The sequence below is a fragment of the Littorina saxatilis genome, linkage group LG6, assembly GCF_037325665.1.
Source record: "Littorina saxatilis isolate snail1 linkage group LG6, US_GU_Lsax_2.0, whole genome shotgun sequence".
NCBI lineage: Eukaryota > Metazoa > Mollusca > Gastropoda > Littorinimorpha > Littorinidae > Littorina > Littorina saxatilis.
In genome coordinates, this window is record NC_090250.1 from 47,861,660 (window position 1) to 47,885,781 (window position 24,122).

Sequence of the window (24,122 nt, forward strand, 5' to 3'; positions counted from 1 at the left end):
CAACCACGAAGGTTATATCGCGACGGGGGAAGGGGGGAGATGGGATAGAGCCACTTGTCAATTGTTTCTTGTTCACAAAAGCACTAATCAAAAATTTGCTCCAGGGGCTTGCAACGTAGTACAATATATTACCTTACTGGGAGAATGCAAGTTTCCAGTACAAAGGACTTAACATTTCTTACATACTGCTTGACTAAAATCTGTACAAACATTGACTATATTCTATACAAGAAACACTTAACAAGGGTAAAAGGAGAAACAGAATCCGTTAGTCGCCTCTTACGACATGCTGGGGAGCATCGGGTAAATTCTTCCCCCTAACCCGCGGGGGGTACACAGGCATTTCTCTGATATGAAAGCTGAAGGACACACACACACACACACACACACACACCAAACACACACTTTCTGGTCAAAATTGGAATCTTCTAACTTCCTGCACAGTAATGTTATCACAGATTTCTTATTTTAAAAAGGACGCATCAAACAATGCTGTACCGGTCTGGACAGTCTCAATATCACATATAAATACTCTGTGTACAAAAAACCTCAATGCTCACAATTACACCACAAATACTTCAATCAGAAATGCATATGGACAACAGTAAAATACTGTATGTAAGAAATACACAATGCTGTACAACATACACGTATATATATATATATCACACCAAACATGGCAACACTAATAATGAAAGTAAACAAACAACAAAATGCATTCCCGCACACTTACAGCATGCACTCATCTCATCCACTCATCTGTCACACCACACACTGTACCAAGTCACAAAACGGTACTACATGTAACACACAACACATGTAGACTGACTTGCTTTCAGCCTACTCAATGAGACGTTTTATGTTTCTCTGACACTTTCCTGATTTACTCATTCATGTACACATGCAAGGAAATGCAAACAAAAAAATCAACAAGCAAAAAAAACATACTTCAATTTTTGTGTTTCACAGCATTTTGCATTGCATAAAATACTAATCAGGCGTTACACAGCACTTTGCAAAAACACATGTTTTTCATCACACAACGCACAGCAGTATAGCCAGTCAGTGTAGTGTAAAAGTGTCAGGAAAATATGTTCAGCAGCAGCACAAATGGCAATAACGCATCACAACAATATCATTCACATTATTCTTCATCTTTTGATTTATGCGCATCAGGATTAATTCCATCCTTTGGTTCACGGTGCTCCTTTCATTAACACAAATTTGGATTCAAAAGGAAACAGAATGCTGGCGTGAGAAAAGAACGACATATATACACAAAGTACAATGCACAAGAAGCATGTAAATATGAAATGCTGATAATCATGTGTCTTATATATATATATATATTTTTTTTTTTTTTTTTTTTTTTTTGTCATCTCTTTTTTCAAAAAATGTGTCGCATTGATCATAATCCGCCATGAAATTTCAGGAATGTTTATGTGAGCACTTACCATAAGTTTTAAACTTGTTGTGCTCCTTCTTAATGATGTTGTTATATTATCATGTGCCTGTTTACGAATAAAATACTGTTTAAAGGATGTGTCTTATATATATGCTGTCAAAATATTTCAGTTTTGTACAATCAGTAAAATTTGACTGTTGGCGCTAACAAAGTTGTAGCAAGCCAATGCTTCCACAGGCTATAATCTGTCAAATATAAAGTAAAATGATTATCAGTTCAGCAGTATTGGAAGCTAAACAGTCTAATGATGACAGTGAAAGGGATAGGGGTACGAGGGGGGGGGGGGGTAAGGGGGGGCTAGGGTTTAGGGGATGAGAAGAGAGGGGGGAGGGGGTGAAGCTAGCAGATGACTGATGAGAACAAAGAGGACCAGGACAGAAGAAAAGACATCCAGCATCCAGACGTAGACTAGCCACTGGTTAAGTACTGGGGTCATTCTGTCTTGAACCTGAGCTGGGAGGGGTGGGGAGATAAGCTACAGTGCCTTGACCAGTGAGTCAGGCGATCACTGTAATGAAGACAACAAACATATTGTCCTCATTGACCTTGAGCTAGGGTGTGCAATGGAGTCAGCCAGTAAGTCTGATGTCAACTGTAAGGCTTCTTTTTAAGCCTACTGTCTATATGATACTTACCGAGACAGTACTATTCTTGCACATTATCTATTATAGGCCGAAAAAATTGGACAAAACGCTGCGTGGGTACAATTATCTCCCATAACCATGCGCCACCGTGGATCCCAAGCACTGTCTGAGTGCTTCCCCCTTACAGGATGTAGGTGGCGCGTCCTCTTTCTTTATGAGCTGCAGACCCTCAAAAAGCCCATAACATATCAAGAGGGGAGGCGGGAGGGAAACTCTAATAGTACTGTCTCGGTAAGTATCATATAGACAGTAGGCTTAAAAAGAAGCCTTACAGTCAATATAACACTTACCTCGACAGTACTATTCTTGCACAGAATACCAGAGTGGTGTGAGGGTGATATGTAGAGTATTAAACTCCTTAATCAAAATCACTTAAATCCAAGGATTAAGATACCCAGGCAATTTTCGAACAGTACTACCGTAAAAGAAAATATACCCAAGAAAAATACCTTAGACTGACGTGACCATGCTGGCAACCACTGCTTTGGCAATGCCATACGACTGGTCAAGCCTGAGACTGGAAAAGTCTCGCATATAGTGGTTAATAAACGTGGCTGGAGTCTTCCAGAACGCGACCGCCATTATGCTTTGGAGCGAGGCACCCCGCACGTGCGCCAACGAGGAGCCGATAGCCCGAATCTCGTGTGCCCTGATGTCAGGGACCACATCCACTTGAGCATGAACATAAGCCTGTTTGATAAGCAAGGTCAGCCAACGAGCTAAAGTTTGTCTAGAAATATCCGATTGGTACTTCGGATTAAGCGAGACAAACAGTGACCGCTTAGAAGACCGAAAGCTACGTGTTCTATCCAGGTACACTCTAAGGGCACGTACTGGGCAGAGGAAGCGATCAGGGTCATCATGTTCAAGAGTGGGAGCCAAGGCTTGAATGACTACTGGTTTGGACAACTCCGAGGCATTCTGATTCTTGGCTCGAAAGTCTGGTAGGAAAGCCAACGTCACCTGATGTGTGGTGAACTCAATGTCAAATTCCAGGCCACTCAAAGCTTGAATACCACTGAGTCTACGGCAAGTGGCTAAAGCGATGAGGAACACAGTCTTAAAAGTCAGGAACTTGATACTAATGCCTGCCAGGGGTTCAAACTCCTTGCTACGCAGGAGTTTGAGAACCAGGAAGACATCCCACTTGGGAAATGAAACCCGAGGTTTAGACACCGCTGCATTGCTAATACCCGAAAGGACATTAGCAATGAGGGAGGAACTGATCAAGTGTTCAGGTCTGCGACCAGTAGCAGCCGCAATCGTGGAAGTGATGGCAGATTTGTATCCAAGAAGAGTCTTAGAAGAAAGACTCTTCTTTTGATACACTTCCACCAGGAAGTTGGCCAAGTCCTGTGTTGAGGGATAAAGCGGCTTTATCCCCTTGGACAAGGCGAAGGAGGCCCAAGCTCTCCAGCGTAAGTCATAGAGCTGATTAGTTGATCGCCTCTTAGCGTTCAAGGAAAACTCTACTGAACTCTTGTGCAATCCTAGTGCAAGCAGTTTGGAGCGCACAAGAGCCATGCGGTCAAGCACAGACTCTCTGGACGTGGATGAGGGAGGCCTGATCGAGGCTGGAGCAGACTTCCCCCGTCCAGATTCAGAGGTAGAGGGTCTACGTGGGTGAGACCGCGAAGATCTGGAAACCACGGAGCTGTTGGCCAGTAAGGCGCGACCAAAATCAGTCTTGGCCGTTCCTGCAGATACTTTGCCAGTACCCTCGGAATCAGAGATGTCGGGGGATAGGCGTAAGCATCGAGGAGCCTCCACGAGAGAGTGAATGCGTCCACGTGGAACGCATTCGTGTCTCGAAAGGGGCTGACGTACCTGGGAAGCCGAGCGCTGAATCGAGTTGCGAACAGATCGATCAGAGGACGGTCCCACCTTGCCCACAGACGCCGTAGAACGTTGTGAGCGATGGTCCATTCTGTGGGGAGAACCTGATCGCCCCGACTGAGAATGTCGGCCAGGGCGTTCAGTTTCCCCGGAACGAATTGGACTGACATCCGGACCTGATTGGTCTGGCACCAGAGCAGAATCTCCTCCGCTAACAGGGAGAGGGACCGAGAATTGGTGCCCCCCTGGTGGCGAAGGTAAGCTAGGCATGTGGTGTTGTCCCCGTGGACCAACACATCCTGATCCCGAATCAGGAGGCGAAACTCCAGCAGAGCCCGACGAACCGCCTCCAACTCTAGAAAGTTGATGTGTAGGAGGGACTCCTCCTGGGTCCAGACCCCCTGGGCCTCGTGCAGGTCCAGGTGGGCCCCCCAACCCCGCGTAGAAGCGTCGGTGTACAGGAAGAGAGACGGCCGTCTCGGTTGGATAGGCACCGCAGAGTTGAGCCAGATCGGGTCCAGCCATTGGACTACAGCCTCGTGAAACCAAGGCCCGATCTGGACCAACTCGGTGTAATCGAGAGGCCTGGAAGTCCGATCTGCTACTGCCCGTTGCAGGGGACGTTTGTGTAGCCTTGCAAGGGGCAGCAGCAGAGCGACAGACTCCATGGAACCCAACAGTTCCGCCAGCCGTCTGTGAGGAACAGCGCGGCAAGCCTGAATGGAGAGGATCTTTCGCCTCAGGGAGAGGATTCTGTCCGGGGAGGGAGACACAGTGTAAAGCACTGTGTCGAACGCCATCCCCAAGTAGCAAAACTGCTGGGCTGGCACGAGGTCCGACTTGTGCCACTGTATCTGGAACCCCAAAGCATGGGTCCGTTCCAGGACCTGCCGGGTGTGTTGGAGGCATTGATCGCGAGACTGGGCCAGGGTGAGCCAATCGTCCAAATATTGACGCAGACGCACACCCTGAGCTCTGACCAACACCGCCAGCTCCTTGACCACCTTTGTAAAAATCAGCGGGGCCAAGGACAGGCCGAATGGGAGGGCCCGAAACTCGAACACTGTGCCCTCCCAAACAAACCGGAGCAGATGTCGGTACCCCGGGGCCACCAGGATGTGGAAGTAAGCATCCTGGAGGTCCACAGACGTGGCCCAATCGTTTGGCCGGATGGCCAACCGGACCGACGAAGGGGTTTCCATCTTGAACTTGCACCTGCGAAGGTACAAGTTCAAGGTGGAGAGGTCCAACACCGGCCTGAACCTGCCGTCCTTTTTGGGGACGGTGAACAGGCGGGAGTAGAACCCCGGAGAAGGCTGAGAAAGGGGGTAGACAGCCTTCTTCTCGACCAACGAGTTCACCTCGTCTTGAAGAGCCTGCCATCTGGCAGGGTCTCGAGGAGGGGGGAACGTCAAAGGTAGAGCGGACAATGGAGGTTGTGACGACAGCGGTAGAGAAAACCCCGACCCCACCACCCTCAAGATAAACTGGTTGGAGACCAGTCTGCCCCACATGTCGCGGGCCCGAAAAAGGGAACCGACGGACGAAAGAGGGGCAACTTGAGGGGGCGTCAACGTAGGGCCGGGACTCACTGAAAATTCTGCTGGCGGGCAGGCGCAGGCTTGCGACCACCCCCCTGGTGGTGCTGCTTACCCTTACCTGTCTGAGCACCCTTCTTCTTGCGCTTGGGAGCACGAGAAGCCGGGGCCGCAGGGGGGAACGCGACAGGAGCCTGAGAGGAGGAAGAAGGAGGCAGTGAAACTGGCTTCTTCTTCTTCTTCTTCTGAGGCTGGGAGCTGGAGGTGACTGTAGCACTTCTCTTACTCCCCGCCGACGTCGCCGAAGCAGCGAGGCCAACCATCAGAGAATCAGTGTTCCTCTGGCGTGTGGACTCCACCACAGAACGGACAGTGCCCGGATGAAAAAGGGAAGAAGGCTGAGGAAACGTGTTCCTCAGACTCTTCCTCATATCCGGAGGCACTAAAGAAGTAGCCAGAAAATGATCACGGAACAGGGCCAACAAGTGGACCCGTGTTCCAATGGCCAATTCTGCCGCCGTCGTCACGCACGATCGCACGGCATGCAAAGCCCGATCCACTCGAACCGTGTCAAGGACCCGAGTGGAATCGGACTCTGCCCGATCGGGAGGGTCCAACAGTGTGGACAGCGTGCTCATCCATGTCAAGGCCTGTGATTGGGCCTCGACAATGGAAGAAACGGTGGCCTCAAGATTGTGGAACGAAGCAGAGCTCAGTTCCACCTTCTTGACCGAAGGCACCTCCCCAACGAACACATCACCGTCAGCCCCACCCTGAACACTCGAAGTCTGGAAAGGGAGAGTTCGAGAGTCAAAGGGAAAAGGGAGGGACGAAACAGATTGGACACGAGGAAACAGTGGAGGTGCGCCTCCCGAAGGAAAGCACGGCACTGAATCCGCGTCCTCCCGAGGAACATAGGTCGCGTTCGCACGTGAATCTGTACTCCTCAGGCGATGTGCTGCCGCTTCCACCGTGGCACTAAGACTAGGGTGGAACGCGAATTGCTGGCGGCCGGATCGTTCATAAAACGAGCCGCCGGCAGACGCGGCGTGTGCCTCCCGCGCCCGGGCCGAAGCGGACTCCAAGGACGAGAGGGCGTCGGAGGGAAGGACGTCCTGAAACTGTTCAAACGTCCTTCTAGCTGTGCGAGGGAGAGCCTCCTGCCTCTCGTCCTCAGACTCCACGTCCTGTGTGTCAACCGAAGGGTTGGGAACACTAGACGACAGACGCTTAAGAGAGGCATCCGTGGCGTCAAGACGCCGCGTGATGTCTGTCATGTACTGTTGGAAAGTACGAAGCATAGCTTCGGAAGTTCCATCAGAAACCGGCAAGGGTAGGGGATCAGTGTTAACCTCAGGGCGACCCTGATCCTCCTCCCCATCGTCCTCTGACTCACTCTCCTCTTCACTTCCCGACAACTCCTCAACAGCAGGAGTGTAGGAAGCTTGAGGGGGAGGAGCCGAAAGTGATGAAGTAGGCTGTGACGAAACGCCCACTGAAGCAAGAGGCCGCGAAGACCCCTGCCCCAAAGACGAAACGTCTCCAGCAGCCGAAGGGAGAGAACAACAAAAACCCTGCGACTGTTGGGTCAGTCCAGCCAACGAACCCCCGCCATTTATAGACTGAACAGGGACCCATCGGGTCTGATCAGAAAAGAAATGGTCCGGTCCGGTCGGGGGTGCCGATCCGGTCCGGTCGGGTGGTCCGGTGTTCCGGTCCGGTCCGGTGGTCCGGTCCGGTCCGGTGGTCCGGTCCGGTCCCGTACCATCCGGAGGTCCCGTTCGGCACAGAACCATCCGTACCCACAAAAGTGTTCGGGTGGTTCGGTCCGGACGTGGAAACACCGTACCATCCGGACCCGTAGGTCCGGTGGTCCGGTGTGTTCCGGTTCGGTGCCAGACCACCCGGACCAACAGAGGTGGTCGGGTGGTCCGGTCCCGACCGGACCACTGGTCCCGTACCGTACCATCCGGACCCGTAGGTCCGGTGGTCCGGTGTGTTCCGGTTCGGTGCCAGACCACCCGGACCAACAGAGGTGGTCGGGTGGTCCGGTCCCGACCGGACCACTGGTCCCGTACCGTACCATCCGGACCCGTAGGTCCGGGGGTCCGGCAAGGGCCAGAGGTACTGTCCCGCACCGGACCCTAAGGTCCGGTACGGTCCCGTACCATGGGTCCCGTCCGGACCAAACCCGGAGGTCAAGTCCAGTCGGGACCCGTGGGTCCGGTTCGATCCCGACCCGTAAGCCTGGACCGTTCCGGACCCTTGGTCCGGACCATCCGTCACCCGAACACCAGACGCTAAGGAATGGCGTGGGGTCAAGACGGTCCGGTCGGAGGTGTCGGTCTGAGCAACAGAAACAATGTTCCCGTCGCCCTGACCATTCGACAGAAGTACCACGTTCTGTCGAACACCTCCACGTCCAGTAACTAGTCGGCCGGAGCGTTTCATAGAGGGACAGCCACCAGTCACACGGACGTCAGAGGGAACCGTAGTAGCAGTGGTCGTAGGCACGATGCCTGAAACCCCTGCCCCCACAGGACCGCCCTGAACGGGGTCAATTCGCATCCCAACCCCAGCGGGGAGGGAATTCATAGACCCCGTCATCTCCTCCGATCTCCCCCCCCATGAGTCCGAGACTACTGTCGAAACAGCAGTAGACGACCCAGCGAGGGAGTTCAGAGGAGGACCCGTGTCCCTCCTGGCTTCCACAGCGGTGGAAACCGAGGAGGGCACAGGAGAGGCACCGGAAAAGAAAGAAGTCGAAACCTGAGTCTTTCCCGTAGCCCCTAGATCAGATTCACCAACCCCCAAAGAGGGTTGGGAATCGACCCGCCCCCGGATTCGAGCCAGGGAGGAGAAGGAAACCTTCCCCCCAGGCTTGAAACCGGGAGGAGCTGAAGCCTGAGACTGAGGGCCGGACAACGGCGTCGAAGGGGGGGAAGCGTGTTCCACGGAAGGAGAAGGAGAAAGACGCTGTTTCTTTCCCCTCGACCTTCCCCGAACCTTCGACGGCGCAGCCCCGCCCGAAGTCCCAGGTTCAAGCCCAGCCTGTTTGAGCAAGCTCGCATTGAGCTTGCTCAAACAGGCTTTCTCCGCCCTCCCTCGCCGCAAACGCAAAGCGTTTGGGGAGGGAGAGTCGGAGCGCCGAAAGGTCCCCCTGTCCGTGCGCAAAACATGACGCTGTGCGCCCGGAGAAGGGTTGCCCCCGGCAGACTCTGGTTCCGTAGAACCAGAGCCCAAAACAAGACGAGACATCCTACCTCGCCCTGTACGTACCCTTAAAAAATCGAGAATTAACAAAATTCAAAGAAAATTAGGTCAATACTCAAGTGAATGAGGCGAAACGAGAAGCAGACGACCGGTCACCACGAAGTAGGACGGTAGGCACGCCGAGTCCGCCACACAACAACGGAGGCACAAGTTGGAAGAAAAACAACGTAGCCTCAAGCCAGAAGTGGAATAACACACAAAAATCCAACAGGTGGTAATCCACACAGAAAAGAAGACTCTAGAATCCAAAATAATCCGGGAGCGCAGCAGAAACACAGCCTACTGTCACGCGCGAAAAAAGAAAGAGGACGCGCCACCTACATCCTGTAAGGGGGAAGCACTCAGACAGTGCTTGGGATCCACGGTGGCGCATGGTTATGGGAGATAATTGTACCCACGCAGCGTTTTGTCCAATTTTTTCGGCCTATAATAGATAATGTGCAAGAATAGTACTGTCGAGGTAAGTGTTATATTGACTGCCCTATGCCAATCAAGCAATGCAGTTGCCACACATCAATCATCAATGCAGATTTCAAAGGGGTCCACCTTGTTGACCTTGACCTGTGGAAGTGTGGGCTGGGAGGGGGTGTGTGTTGGCCAGTGATGGAGACGTCAACTCCAATGCGTCAATCAATATATCAATCAATGTAAAAGGCGAAGGGGTCATCTTTGTTGACCTTGAGCTGTGGAAGTGTGGGCTGGAGGGGGGTGGGGGGTGGCCCGTGAGAGAGACATTAACTCCCATATCTCAATCAATCCATCAATCAATGTAGAAGTCGAAGGGGTCGTCTTTGTTGACCTTGAGCTGTGGGGGTGTGGGCTGCGGGGTGTCGGCAAGGTCATAGCAGTGCAGCATCTGGTATTCACTGGGGCCGCTCCATTCAACCTTCACCTTCTTGTTCTTCTCGTGACGCAGCCTGCAAACACACAACACACAAACTGCAACTCTCTTTCACTCTATTCCTGTTCCTCTGAAAAGTAGTGAATACAGACATGACACTGAAGCAAATTCTCTTTGTCTTTTCTTGTTTTTCACATGGTACAGCCTGTACAGAAAAAACGCAAACATGACAACAATGCACACTGTCTTTCAGTCTTTTTCTTCTCATGGGGCAACCTCAAAACAGACTTTAACACAATACATTCCAATCAATTGTTGTTTTGAGTCACTTCTTTATACAGTCGAACCTGTCTAAAGAGACCATCCAAAAGACTGAGCAAAAGTGGTCTCTTTAGACAGGTGGTCTGTGTGGACAGGTGATTTATATAGTTTTAAAAACAGTCAGGGATCCTTTCGGGTGGTCTTAATGGGCAGGACTGTATATACATTTTTTTAAATTCTGGCATGCGCCCGTGTTCATTCAATAACATCTGAAAATCTGTTAAATCAGTTGAAATTGTTTATTTTTCTGCAGTGAGTCTAACCTATTTGAAGTAACTTGATTTGGATACAATATTTCTTTCCCGGTATGTTCCAGTAGGAAGGATTTCTATTCATTGTTTGATGGATTGAGAGAACTTTGATGGAGATAGAAGGAATGTGTTTTGAGCTGCAACCATGTAAGTAACATTATATTGTGAGTGGCTCTAGCTATGCATGCATGTATGTGGACTCTTTGATGAGTATTTTCGTTTTATTTGAGACATTACTAATGCAAATTGTATTAATTGTAAATATTTTGTTGTTGTTTGATCAAACTTGTAACGCGCTTCCAGCTGTGGGAAAGCGCTATATAAATGTTCCCTTAACATTATTTGAACCTGGTACAATACTAATACAGACCTCTTCCCAGTGCCCTTGTCAAAGGGTCTCTCTTTGAGCATGGCGGCGATCTGGTCGTCGTCAATGAAGAACTGTGTTTTGTTGCCGTACTGGGCGACCGGGGAGGGGCTGCGCTGCTCCAACTGTAACACACACATCACACACTGTAACACTCATGTCTAGGCTCGCTGAGACTACAATAGAGTGCATGTTTGTGTGTGTTCAATCGTAAAAGTAAAGGAATACTAACTGAAATGGATCGATACATAAATGTAGTGCTATTATATATGCTATTTGTATTTTTGACAAAAATATGACATTACAGATCGAAGACACTTATTGTTCTGTAAGACCGCACAAGCCATGGAGGTGAACAATGACTGTCAAGATCTGTGTAAAATGTTATATAATGTATAACATAGCATAACATTATAATAATATTAATAATAATAATAATAATGCATAATATTTATAAAGCACGGTTATCCAGGGTTTAAACCCTGCTCAAAGCGCTGTTATAACACGTCATAACATAGCATAATACAGCATAACACAGCATAACACAGCATAACACTTTGAATTGTGTTTCCTTCATTCTTTCTTTCTTTCTTTATTTGGTGTTTAACGTCGTTTTCAACCACGAAGGTTATATCGCGACGAGGGAAAGGGGGGAGATGGGATAGGGGAAAGGGGGGAGATGGGATAGAGCCACTTGTTAAGTGTTTCTTGTTCACAAAAGCACTAATCAAAACATTGCTCCAGGGGCTTGCAACGTAGTACAATATATGACCTTACTGGGAGAATGCAAGTTTCCAGTATAAAGGACTAAACATTTCTTACATACTGCTTGACTAAAATCTTTACAAACATTGACTATATTCTATACAAGAACCACTTAACAAGGGTAATAAGTGAAGAATTTTATGGGTGAGAAAAGGAAAGTAAAAGGACTTTGGGGAGGCAGAAATAGAGAAGAAACAAGAAAAAGATCCTAATTAGGTTCACGGCATCGAGAGTGATGCGACCTTCTCTCAGAAGTTAGTAGAGAAGGCTCCCCCATCCACCACCCGGGGGACGCGCCTCTACGCCAATTAGGGGGCGCGAGGCTTCCTTCATTGTTTGTGCGATTCCCTCGGCTCTGTACCTTGTCGTTGGGGTCTGTGCGTGCCTCCTGGTGCAGGACGTCAATGGTGGACTGCTTCTGGGCAATGACGGGGTGGCTGGGCATGCTCATGGGGTCCACCAGGACATCGTAGGGCACCATGGGGTGCTGGTACGTCGCCGGGTTGTAGATGTCCCACAGCTCCGGCTGGCCCAGTGTTCCTACCATGACAGACAACTGGCATGAAGGGATGCTGGCAGATACTGATTGACGTATTGTGTGATGGTGTGAGGCTATAGCATGAGTCCTACTTGGCTCACAGGCTAACATAAAACTTATTTGAAACAATTCCACTTTTTTTTATCATAAACACAAACATTTTTCAGTCAGAATGAAATGCGAGACGGCGGCAGTTATTACAGTGGAACCCCTCTTTTAGGACACCCCCCCCCCTCCCCCCCAATTTAAGACTCCCTCCTTTTTAAGACCGGATTTTCTCAGATTTTTGTAGGTCTTAAAAGGGGGGTTCCACTGTATCATAAAAGAAGAAGCAGTGAGTCATGGTGTGACGTACCTATGTAGTGTCCCTCAATGGTCCACATCCTGACGGTACAGTCAGAGGAGCTGGTCAGCAGCACTTTGTTCTGCTCCACCAGGTCAATGCTGCTCACGCTCTCAATGTGTCCACGCCACGACAGGATCACTAGGTCAACAATTCAACACATACATGGGTTATTCTCCAGCAATTTGTTCTGCTCCACCAGGTCAATGCTGCTCACCCTCTCAATGTGCCTGCGCCACGACAGGATCACTAGTCAACAAATCAACACGCACAGATTTGAACAACATGATCATGCACAGAAATGTTGTTATCAGAACCAGACATAAAGCAAGGATGTCATAATGGCATAGTCCAGATATAGCCCGATGGAAGTGACATCCCGTTCCGAAGGAAGAGTGAACATTTTGAGATTCATTCAGTGTGAAGAAGAAGCTCACACAGAGCTAAACCTGGACGTTGCCGTCATAATTACATAGAAGATAAAGATATTTTATGGAAATACTAAATCAAAGTCAGACATATGACATATAACAACTTAGTCTTCAGTCTCAAAGAACTGGCAAAAAATATCCAGTCCGGGGTTACAAATTTGATTAAAAACAAAACAAACAAAAAACAACGCAGGACCCACAACGCAGAACCAGTGTGTACCTTCAGGTGGCTCAGTCTCTGCATTCTGCAGGCAGTAGTTGGCGACGTCCCAAACGTAGATGAAACCCAGGCTGTCGGCGGTGTACAGCACCGAATTCAGCTTGTTGGTTGCCATGGCACTCACCACTCCCCCGGGCGCCTTGGACTGTAGCACAATACAGATTGGTTCAGGTAGAGATAAACTGTGTGCAGCAGTAGCTGGTCATCACAGGTAGGTAAAGGTAAAGCACACACTGTTTGCAGCCTGCGGTGGTGCGTTATAACTGTCAGCAAACATGCTACTCAGCCCCCTACCACTATTCTAGCCTCAACATTAATAACAAACAATCTTGAAGTGTATGCAAAGGAAGCGAATAAATCTTAACCTTGTGGATGCTATTTTTTCCTCCGAGATAAATCTTCCAGTTAAAATCATTCAATCATGACCTTCTCCCAAAACCCTGCACACATCACTCTAAAGCTTAGCAGCTCCTGACTTAAAACTTGACGCAAATAGAAACTTTATAAAGCCACTAGCCCTTTTCTGGAGTAGAAAGGTAATTCTCGTATTGATACCGTAATTTAATGATGATGGCCACTCAAGTGTTTTGATTTGTATTGTAAAAGGCTGCAGCAATATCTTTAATAAACAACCTACCCCTGGGAATTGGGCCATGAGTTGGCCTCCCTGAAAGACGTTCCAAATGTGGATGTGAGCGCGAGGACCGCTTGCGACGAGAGAGCCAGCGTCCTTCTTGTGGGCCCGTGTCTTGAAGAACAGCAGTTTGCCGATACCCAGGTCTCCGTCCACTGCACAGAACACAGCAAAGGGTAAATGTTGCCGTTCCATACCACACAGTCACACACTACAAGCATGCCTTCAGCCTTATGGACACAGCAAAGGGTAAATGTTGCCGTTCCAGACCACACCGTCACACCCAACAGTAGAACCCCCTGTTTACGACTTTGAAAAAACCTTGAAAATTAGGTCGTAAAAAGGGGGGGTCTTAAAAGGGGGGTTTGAGTTTTTGGCCGGTTGGTCATGAATTTGGTTGCAGTGTATGTACTGTCATGTTTACACACAAACACACAGTTGCAGTTTACTGTCATATCAAAACACACACACACACACACACACATTACAGCAGAACAACTTGAACTCAAATTTAAAAGAAAATTTACTCATGGCGCAATGTTCGCTCCCCGCTGAGCGAAGCACATTTGACATTGTGGCGCAACCAGTAAAATCCGAATGTCCTAACTCGATAGAAAGCATAACGACTTTTCTCCCGAATCATCTTTCCGCTCATATGAATGATTCGTACAGGCTCCTCTCTTTGCGTACTTTCGCTTCGCTATCCTTCCCACCATCTAAATAACACCGAGTCATTATCCTTGACGACACACAGGATTTTCGTATTCCCGACTCCCAAGGAAGTCGCCGCGGATTGCCACTTCAGTCGCTCGATTAGCGATTACTTTATTAGCTCTCTACTCAAGAGTCGGCGCTTTTCTTTTTCTTTCGCGAATCTTCGTTTCAGTGTCAACAAGACAGTCGTCGTGACAAGATAGCGTGCAGAAAAAAACGGATGTATCAGGATCTCGCGCGTGCGAGATTTCATTTTTAATTTTTCTCGCGATAGTTGGAGGAGCGAGAGCCGCCATGTTGTGTTTTCGTCTGCTCAAAATATGCGCAAAAGTCGTAAATCATCCCAAAAAGCTCGGTCGTAAGTCGCGTTTTGGGTCATTATCCTTGACGATACACAGGATTTGCATCTTCCCGACTCCTAAGGAAGTCGCTGCGGATTCTATCGTGCGCGAGATTGAGTTTTTTTTTCGTCTTGCGATAGTTCGAGGAGCAAGAGCCGCCATGTATTGTTTTCGTCTGCTCGACTACAAATGCGCCAAAGTCGTAATTCATCCCCAAAAGCTCGGTCGTAAGTCGCGTTTTGGGGTGAGTCGTTCACTGGGGGTTCATTATATAGTAGAATGCATCCGTGATAGCAAAATCGGTCGTAAAAAGGGGGTGGTCGTAAACAGGGGGGTCGCTAAGGGGGAGTTCTACTGTACCAGCATGCCCTCAGCTTCTGATACATGGTTCGAAAGTAAATTCCCGTACATTTGCAACTGTTTGTTGAACAGTGCTAGTAGTAGATTAGTTAGAACTTTAGCATTCCTACTCCCTGTAAAAATAAAAGTCCAACCTGTATTTAAAAACAACATCAGGTCTGCTATATTTTTGCTTATGAACACTCACTCCCCACCCAAACATATGCAACACACACACACACACACACACACACACACACACACACACACACACACATACACACTAAGACACATTACCCCCTTCCCCATTCTCCCCCACTCTCAGACAGCCCAACTCACAGGACTGGTCAGAGTAGCCTTTAGGGGGTGGTGGGCGCAGATGGCAGAAGATGTGTCCGGACACCAGGTTCCACACAATGACCTCCCCATCGTAACTGGCCGTGGCCAGCAGGTTGGGCAGACAGTGGGCCACCGCTAGGACATCCTCTCTGTGACCGTCACGCTGTAACACAAAACACTCTATCATCACCATTGTCCCTATTACAGACAGCGAGCCAACTCTAGAAATAATTATTTCCACCTCCACACACACCGAGTATGGATTACCAGCAGTCAATCTTATCAGTGGGGAAAGATATATTGATTTTGTATATCTGCATATCAAACGTCTGATTAACGTGTTATATGTGTATGTGTTTGAGTACTACACACCTCAACATAAGCCTAGTAAGGCAGAGGGTTCTAAACAAGTTAAATAATGCTATCACTTAGAGATATTGTTCTGTGTGTGTGTGTGTGTGTGTGTGTGTGTGTGTGTGTGTGTGTGTGTGTGTGTGTGTGTGTGTGTTTGTGTGTGTGTGTGTATGTGTGTGTGTGTGTGTATGTGTGTGTATGTGTGTGTGTCTGTCTTTGTGTGTGTGTTTGTGTGCGTGGTGTGTATGTGTGTGTGTGTGTGTGCGTGTGTGTGTGTGTGTGTGTGTGTGTGTGTGTGTGTGTGTGTGTGTGTGTGAGTAAAAACACTCAATCATTTGGCTTTCAAGACATCTGTGGTCTGTCAGGATCAACCTGAGGTTTAGGAAATTCTTTCAGTTTTAACCGGTTTATTTTGCGTCTGTGCAAGTGTTTGTCGGCATGTGTGTGTGTTTGTGCATGTGCGTGTGCATGTTTGTGCGTGTGCGTGTGCATGTGTGTGCGTGCACATGTGTGCGTGTGTTTGTTTGTGTGTGCATGCGTGCGTGCGTACGTGCATGCGGTGTGCCACATACCACATCATCAGCCCAGTAGGGCACAGGGTGCTGCACATGGTGGATGTTACTGTCACTCAGGGAGTCGTAGTAGATGTTGATCCTGCGATCCCATCCAACCGAGATCACATACCTGAGCACAGATGAAATGTTTACATTCTGATTATCACTTGCTGTCACATCTCACACAAAAATAATGGCATCTTTACTGACGAACAAAAAAACGGCATCAAACACAGATGATCATGACAGAGGTAATGTGTTCAGTAAAGGTGTCCGATGCAGTTCTACCATGCACATTTCAGGTGTTCAGTTGCTGGCGTTTACCACACACACCAAGAAGCAGCCCATGTCTAGTCTGATGGAGGCAAACTTCGGAAAGAGACGTACCCACCTAAATTCGAACCTGTGACCCTAAGATCACAAGTCCAGTGCACTACCAACTGAGCTACTGGGCCCAAGGCTATTCATATATCACGTGAGCCTCTTCTTCCTCTTCTTCTGCGTTCAGGGGTTGCAACTGCCACGTACACACATATTTTTTTTGCACAGGCGGCTTTTTACATGTATAACATCGTTTTCCACGCTATTTAGGCAACCATATTCCCTTTTCGGGGGAACACACAAACAAAGCCTCTCCTTCCTCAGCACCAAGGCTCAGTGAATGTGACCCCAGGTAAGCCTGGACAGGTGTGTTACATGATGTTGGTTCTCACCTGTTCTTGTTCATCTCCACGTAGGTGAGATCACACACCTCCCTCTTTACATCATCCTCGGGGAACTCGTTCTTGCTTTCTGCTGACAATGACAATAACAATGAGAGTAACAGTAACAATAATAAAGACACTAACAATAACAATGACAACAACAATCACAGCAACATTAACAATTCAGACACTAACATTGACAATGACAACAACAATCACAGCAACATTAACAATTCAGACACTAACAATGACAATGACAACAACAATCACAGCAACATTAACAATTCAGACACTAACATTGACAATGACAACAACAATCACAGCAACATTAACAATTCAGACACTAACATTGACAATGACAACAACAATCACAGCAACATTAACAATTCAGACACTAACAATAACAATGACAACAACAATCACAGCAACATTAACAATTCAGACACTAACATTGACAATGACAACAACAATCACAGCAACATTAACAATTCAGACACTAACATTGACAATGACAACAACAATCACAGCAACATTAACAATTCAGACACTAACATTGACAATGACAACAACAATCACAGCAACATTAACAATTCAGACACTAACATTGACAATGACAACAACAATCACAGCAACATTAACAATTCAGACACTAACATTGACAATGACAACAACAATCACAGCAACATTAACAATTCAGACACTAACATTGACAATGACAACAACAATCACAGCAACATTAACAATTCAGACACTAACAATAACAATGACAACAACAATCACAGCAACATTAACAATTCAGACACTAACAATAACAATGACAACAACAATCACAGCAACATTAACAATTCAGACACTAACATTGACAATGACAACAACAATCACAGCAACATTAACAATTCAGACACTAACAATAACAATGACAACAACAATCACAGCAACATTAACAATTCAGACACTAACATTGACAATGACAACAACAATCACAGCAACATTAACAATTCAGACACTAACATTGACAATGACAACAACAATCACAGCAACATTAACAATTCAGACACTAACATTGACAATGACAACAACAATCACAGCAACATTAACAATTCAGACACTAACATTGACAATGACAACAACAATCACAGCAACATTAACAATTCAGACACTAACATTGACAATGACAACAACAATCACAGCAACATTAACAATTCAGACACTAACATTGACAATGACAACAACAATCACAGCAACATTAACAATTCAGACACTAACATTGACAATGACAACAACAATCACAGCAACATTAACAATTCAGACACTAACATTGACAATGACAACAACAATCACAGCAACATTAACAATTCAGACACTAACGTTGACAATGACAACAACAATCACAGCAACATTAACAATTCAGACACTAACAATGACAATGACAACAACAATCACAGCAACATTAACAATTCAGACACTAACATTGACAATGACAACAACAATCGCAGCAACATTAACAATTCAGACACTAACATTGACAATGACAACAACAATCACAGCAACATTAACAATTCAGACACTAACATTGACAATGACAACAACAATCACAGCAACATTAACAATTCAGACACTAACATTGATAATGACAACAATAATCACAGTAACATTAACAATTCAGACACTAACATTGACAATGACAACAATAATCACAGCAACATTAACAATTCAGACACTAACATTGACAATGACAACAACAATCACAGCAACATTAACAATTCAGACACTAACATTGACAATGACAACAACAATCACAGCAACATTAACAATTCAGACACTAACAATGACAACAACAATCACAGCAACATTAACAATTCAGACACTAACAATGACAATGACAACAACAATTACAGCAACATTAACAATTCAGACACTAACAATGACAACAACAATCACAGCAACATTAACAATTCAGACACTAACAATGACAACAACAATCACAGCAACATTAACAATTCAGACACTAACAATGACAACAACAACCACAGCAACATTAACAATTCAGACACTAACAATGACAATGACAACAACAATTACAGCAACATTAACAATTCAGACACTAACAATGACAACAACAATCACAGCAACATTAACAATTCAGACACTAACAATGACAACAACAATCACAGCAACATTAACAATTCAGACACTAACAATGACAATGACAACAACAATTACAGCAACATTAACAATTCAGACACTAACAATGACAACAACAATCACAGCAACATTAACAATTCAGACACTAACAATGACAACAACAATTACAGCAACATTAACAATTCAGACACTAACAATGACAACAACAATCACAGCAACATTAACAATTCAGACACTAACAATAACAATGACAACAACAATCACAGCAACATTAACAATTCAGACACTAACAATAACAATGACAACAACAATCACAGCAACATTAACAATTCAGACACTAACAATGACAATGACAACAACAATCACAGCAACATTAACAATTCAGACACTAACATTGACAATGACAACAACAATCACAGCAACATTAACAATTCAGACACTAACAATAACAATGACAACAACAATCACAGCAACATTAACAATTCAGACACTAACATTGACAATGACAACAACAATCACAGCAACATTAACAATTCAGACACTAACATTGACAATGACAACAACAATCACAGCAACATTAACAATTCAGACACTAACATTGACAATGACAACAACAATCACAGCAACATTAACAATTCAGACACTAACATTGACAATGACAACAACAATCACAGCAACATTAACAATTCAGACACTAACATTGACAATGACAACAACAATCACAGCAACATTAACAATTCAGACACTAACATTGACAATGACAACAACAATCACAGCAACATTAACAATTCAGACACTAACATTGACAATGACAACAACAATCACAGCAACATTAACAATTCAGACACTAACATTGACAATGACAACAACAATCACAGCAACATTAACAATTCAGACACTAACATTGACAATAACAACAACAATCACAGCAACATTAACAATTCAGACACTAACAATGACAATGACAACAACAATCACAGCAACATTAACAATTCAGACACTAACATTGACAATGACAACAACAATCACAGCAACATTAACAATTCAGACACTAACATTGACAATGACAACAACAATCACAGCAACATTAACAATTCAGACACTAACAATGACAATGACAACAACAATCACAGCAACATTAACAATTCAGACACTAACATTGACAATGACAACAACAATTACAGCAACATTAACAATTCAGACACTAACATTGACAATGACAACAACAATCACAGCAACATTAACAATTCAGACACTAACAATGACAACAACAATAACAGCAACATTACCAATTCAGACACTAACAATGACAATGACAACAACAATTACAGCAACATTAACAATTCAGACACTAACAATGACAACAACAATCACAGCAACATTAACAATTCAGACACTAACAATGACAACAACAATCACAGCAACATTAACAATTCAGACACTAACAATGACAACAACAATCACAGCAACATTAACAATTCAGACACTAACAATGACAATGACAACAACAATTACAGCAACATTAACAATTCAGACACTAACAATGACAACAACAATCACAGCAACATTAACAATTCAGACACTAACAATGACAATGACAACAACAATTACAGCAACATTAACAATTCAGACACTAACAATGACAACAACAATCACAGCAACATTAACAATTCAGACACTAACAATGACAACAACAATTACAGCAACATTAACAATTCAGACACTAACAATGACAACAACAATCACAGCAACATTAACAATTCAGACACTAACAATGACAATGACAACAACAATCACAGCAACATTAACAATTCAGACACTAACATTGACAATGACAACAACAATCACAGCAACATTAACAATTCAGACACTAACAATGACAAGGACAAAAACAATCACAGCAACTGTTCAGATTCTCACTGCTATTGAATAAATTATTTGACTTAATGCCCAGATCCTCATTCTTTCTTTCTTTATTTGGTGTTTAACGTAGTTTTCAACCACGAAGGTTATATCGCGACGGGGAAAGGGGGGGGGGGGGGTGGGGGGGAGATGGGATAGAGCCACTTGTTAATTGTTTCTTGCTCACAAAAGCACTAATCAAAAAATTGCTCCAGGGGCTTGCAACGTAGTACAATATATTACCTTACTGGGAGAATGCAAGTTTCCAGTACAAAGGACTTAACATTTCTTACATACTGCTTGACTAAAATATATACGTACAACCATTGACTATATTCTATACAAGAAACACTTAACAAGGGTAAAAGGAGAAACAGAATCCGTTAGTCGCCTCTTACGACATGCTGGGGAGCATCGGGTAAATTCTTCCCCCTAACCCGCGGGGGGTCATTAACAATTCAGACAATAACAACGACAATGACAACAACAATTACAGTAACAGTAACAAAGACAATAACAATGACAACAATAACAATAACTACTCTTTCTTTATCCCTTTCATGGAATCACAATGAATCTCAAAAACATTCATTTTGGCAACAGAAAGGAAACAAGTCGCGTAAGGCGAAAATACAATATTTAGTCAAGTAGCTGTCGAACTCACAGAATGAAACTGAACGCACTGCATTTTTTCACAATGACCGTAGTCCGCCGCTTGTGCATAACGGAATGAAACTGACGAGCCTGTTCAACGCGGTAGTGGTTTCACTGTGCTGCATAGCACGCTTTTCTGTACCTCTCTTCGTTTTAACTTTCTGAGCGTGTTTTTAATCCAAACATATCATATCTATATGTTTTTGGAATCAGGAACCGACAAGGAATAAGATGAAATTGTTTTTAAATCGATTTCGGAAATTTAATTTTGATCATAATTTTTATATTTTTAATTTTCAGAGCTTGTTTTTAATCCAAATATAACATATTTATATGTTGTGGAATCAGGAAATGATGTAGAATAAGATGAACGTAAATTTGGATCGTTTTATGTTAAAAAAAAAAATTATCACAATTTTCAGATTTTTAATGACCAAAGTCATTGATTAATTTTTAAGCCACCAAGCTGAAATGCAATACCGAAGTCCGGCCTTCGTCAAAGATTGGCTTACAAACATTTCAATCAATTTGATTGAAAAATGAGGGTGTGACAGTGCCGCCTCAACTTTTACAAAAAGCCGGATATGACGTCATCAAAAGTATTTATCGAAAAAAAGAAAAAAACGTCCGGGGATATCATTCCCAGGAACTCTCATGTCAAATTTCATAAAGATCGGTGCAGTAGTTTGGTCTAAATCGCTCTACACACACACACGCACAGACAGACACACAGACACACAGACACACACACACACACATACACCACGACCCTCGTCTCGATTCCCCCTCTATGTTAAAACATTTAGTCAAAACTTGACTAAATGTAAAAAAGAAAAAAAAGCACATCCACATGCACCTAGGAAAGGCAATACACTACTGCTTTAAACTTAGCAACATGGCTCACTTCTGACAAGCATCCTGAACAGAGGAATGCCATGTACAGTTGGGTATCAGCATGTTGATGCATCCTGCCTTACAACAGACTGTCTCACCACATCACATTATCTCGGGATATAGGAATAGATAAAACTAGGGCAGATAGCTCTGTCAGTCCACCTTCAACTTCCAAAATAGAAAACAAAGGTAAATCTTGACTAAATAGCTTTGCTCTTATTAAGCTCTATTTCATTTGCCACTGGAAGCAGTAAATGAAAACACACCAGCAGACAGAAAAGCATTCAGACAGGGCATCCAAAACCACTGACCTTTCTTCAGCACCCGAAGACAGTGACCGTTATTGTAGTTCCAGATCTTGAGGATGCCATCACGGCCGCCAGTGATGAGACGTCGCCCGGTGCTGTCAAAGGTCATACAGGTGATGGCCGACTCGTCATGAGCCTCCCCGTACTCAAAGATGGCCGCCCCGGTCTCAAAGTCCCACAGCTTCACTACCTGCACAGGTGTAATGAAAGACATGTAGACATCAAAAGTTGCACCACTTACACACAGTCTAACGATAATCACTGGTAGATATCAGGCAGACAGTTTGACCACTTGCATATATGTAGCTGTAATAATCATGAGTGGTGTAGATATCTCACAACTAGCATACAGTAACACAGCTTTCTCAGATATTGTACAAAAAGCAGGGTGAGTTTGATCATACTGAGTCTTTTTTTGTGTGCAGTCTGTGAGAAAAAAACAGCATGAAGAAAATTGCAAAAAGAAGCCTTACATGACTGAAAGAACACCAACACCACTACCCTTTTCTCTGCTAGTAAACGACCTGCTCCCTCTTACCACCACCCCCTCCATCCCCTTCTCATTCTTGCCCTCCTCCATGTTTGCTGAGACTTACAGATCCACTGCAGCAGGTGACAACCTGTTTGAAGCTTGCGTTGTACTTGCAGCACGTCACGGGGTCCTTGTGCGAAATGACCATGTCTGCGTGTAATGCCGCTCTGCCAAAACAGACATCATGATGTAATAATTAAATATATACCCACATGTCATGCTAGTCAGGTGAAACAGACATCACAAAATCAGATTGAAAACAATGAAAAAAATACAACCAACGCATGAATGTACATTGCAACACCCCTTTTAAGACCCCCCAATTTAAGACTTCCTCCTTTTTAAGACCTTGTGTAACCGAGTGCCGAAACACCACAATCACCTTTGGAGGCGAAGTCCAATCAAACAGGATTGAGAATTTTAGAGCTTATTTCACAAAGGAATCCATGAACATACAGAGAGACAAAAGCCGCCAGACCCCATCACAAACAGAACTCTACAATCCACAGGTGTTGCCTACTTCAAAGGCAAACAACTCTGCAGAGTCTGCTGTGAAGGGCGACGGTAGTCTCCCTGTCACACTTGCTTTTTAAGATGTTCTGTTCATAGCATCTGTCCATTTTCCTCTGATTTTCTCAGATGTTTGAAGGTCTTAAAGGGTCTTAAAGGGTCTTAAAGGGTCTTAAAGGGTCATAACTGTATTTTGTTGCAAGCTTACTTGTGCCTCAAGCAGAGGACTGCCATCTGGTCTGTAGCACAGGCGATGGCCTTGGAGACAGGGGAGTAGTGAACAGCCTGAAGGTCGCCGCGGATCTTGTGACTCTTGGGACGAACGGTCATCAGGCAGGTGTGATCCTGGATGTCCCACACCTGTA

The 24,122-nt window shown here is 45.2% G+C and overlaps 1 protein-coding gene across 6 annotated transcripts in view; it reads right to left on the bottom strand.

Annotated features, from left to right (window-relative positions):
- Positions 1-9,220: 9,220 nt before the first annotated feature.
- The window catches only part of LOC138969387 (cilia- and flagella-associated protein 337-like), a 43,492-nt gene continuing 28,590 nt past the window's right edge, over positions 9,221-24,122 (bottom strand). For 2 of the 6 annotated variants that reach the window (XM_070342175.1, XM_070342171.1), the window contains 12 exons: positions 23,966-24,117; positions 23,312-23,414; positions 22,719-22,905; positions 16,822-16,900; positions 16,127-16,238; positions 15,201-15,363; positions 13,471-13,622; positions 12,834-12,978; positions 12,195-12,323; positions 11,663-11,841; positions 10,540-10,661; positions 9,222-9,673 (listed from right to left, as the gene is read on the bottom strand). In XM_070342175.1, the coding sequence (XP_070198276.1) occupies positions 9,517-9,673; positions 10,540-10,661; positions 11,663-11,841; positions 12,195-12,323; positions 12,834-12,978; positions 13,471-13,622; positions 15,201-15,363; positions 16,127-16,238; positions 16,822-16,900; positions 22,719-22,905; positions 23,312-23,414; positions 23,966-24,117 (1,680 nt within the window). In that variant the 3' untranslated portion in view covers positions 9,222-9,516. Of the gene's footprint in view, positions 9,674-10,539; positions 10,662-11,662; positions 11,842-12,194; positions 12,432-12,833; positions 12,979-13,470; positions 13,623-15,200; positions 15,364-16,126; positions 16,239-16,821; positions 16,904-22,718; positions 22,906-23,311; positions 23,415-23,965; positions 24,118-24,122 lie in introns of those variants that run through there. The other 4 variants (XM_070342170.1, XM_070342172.1, XM_070342173.1 and 1 more) reach the window with 4 other exon arrangements.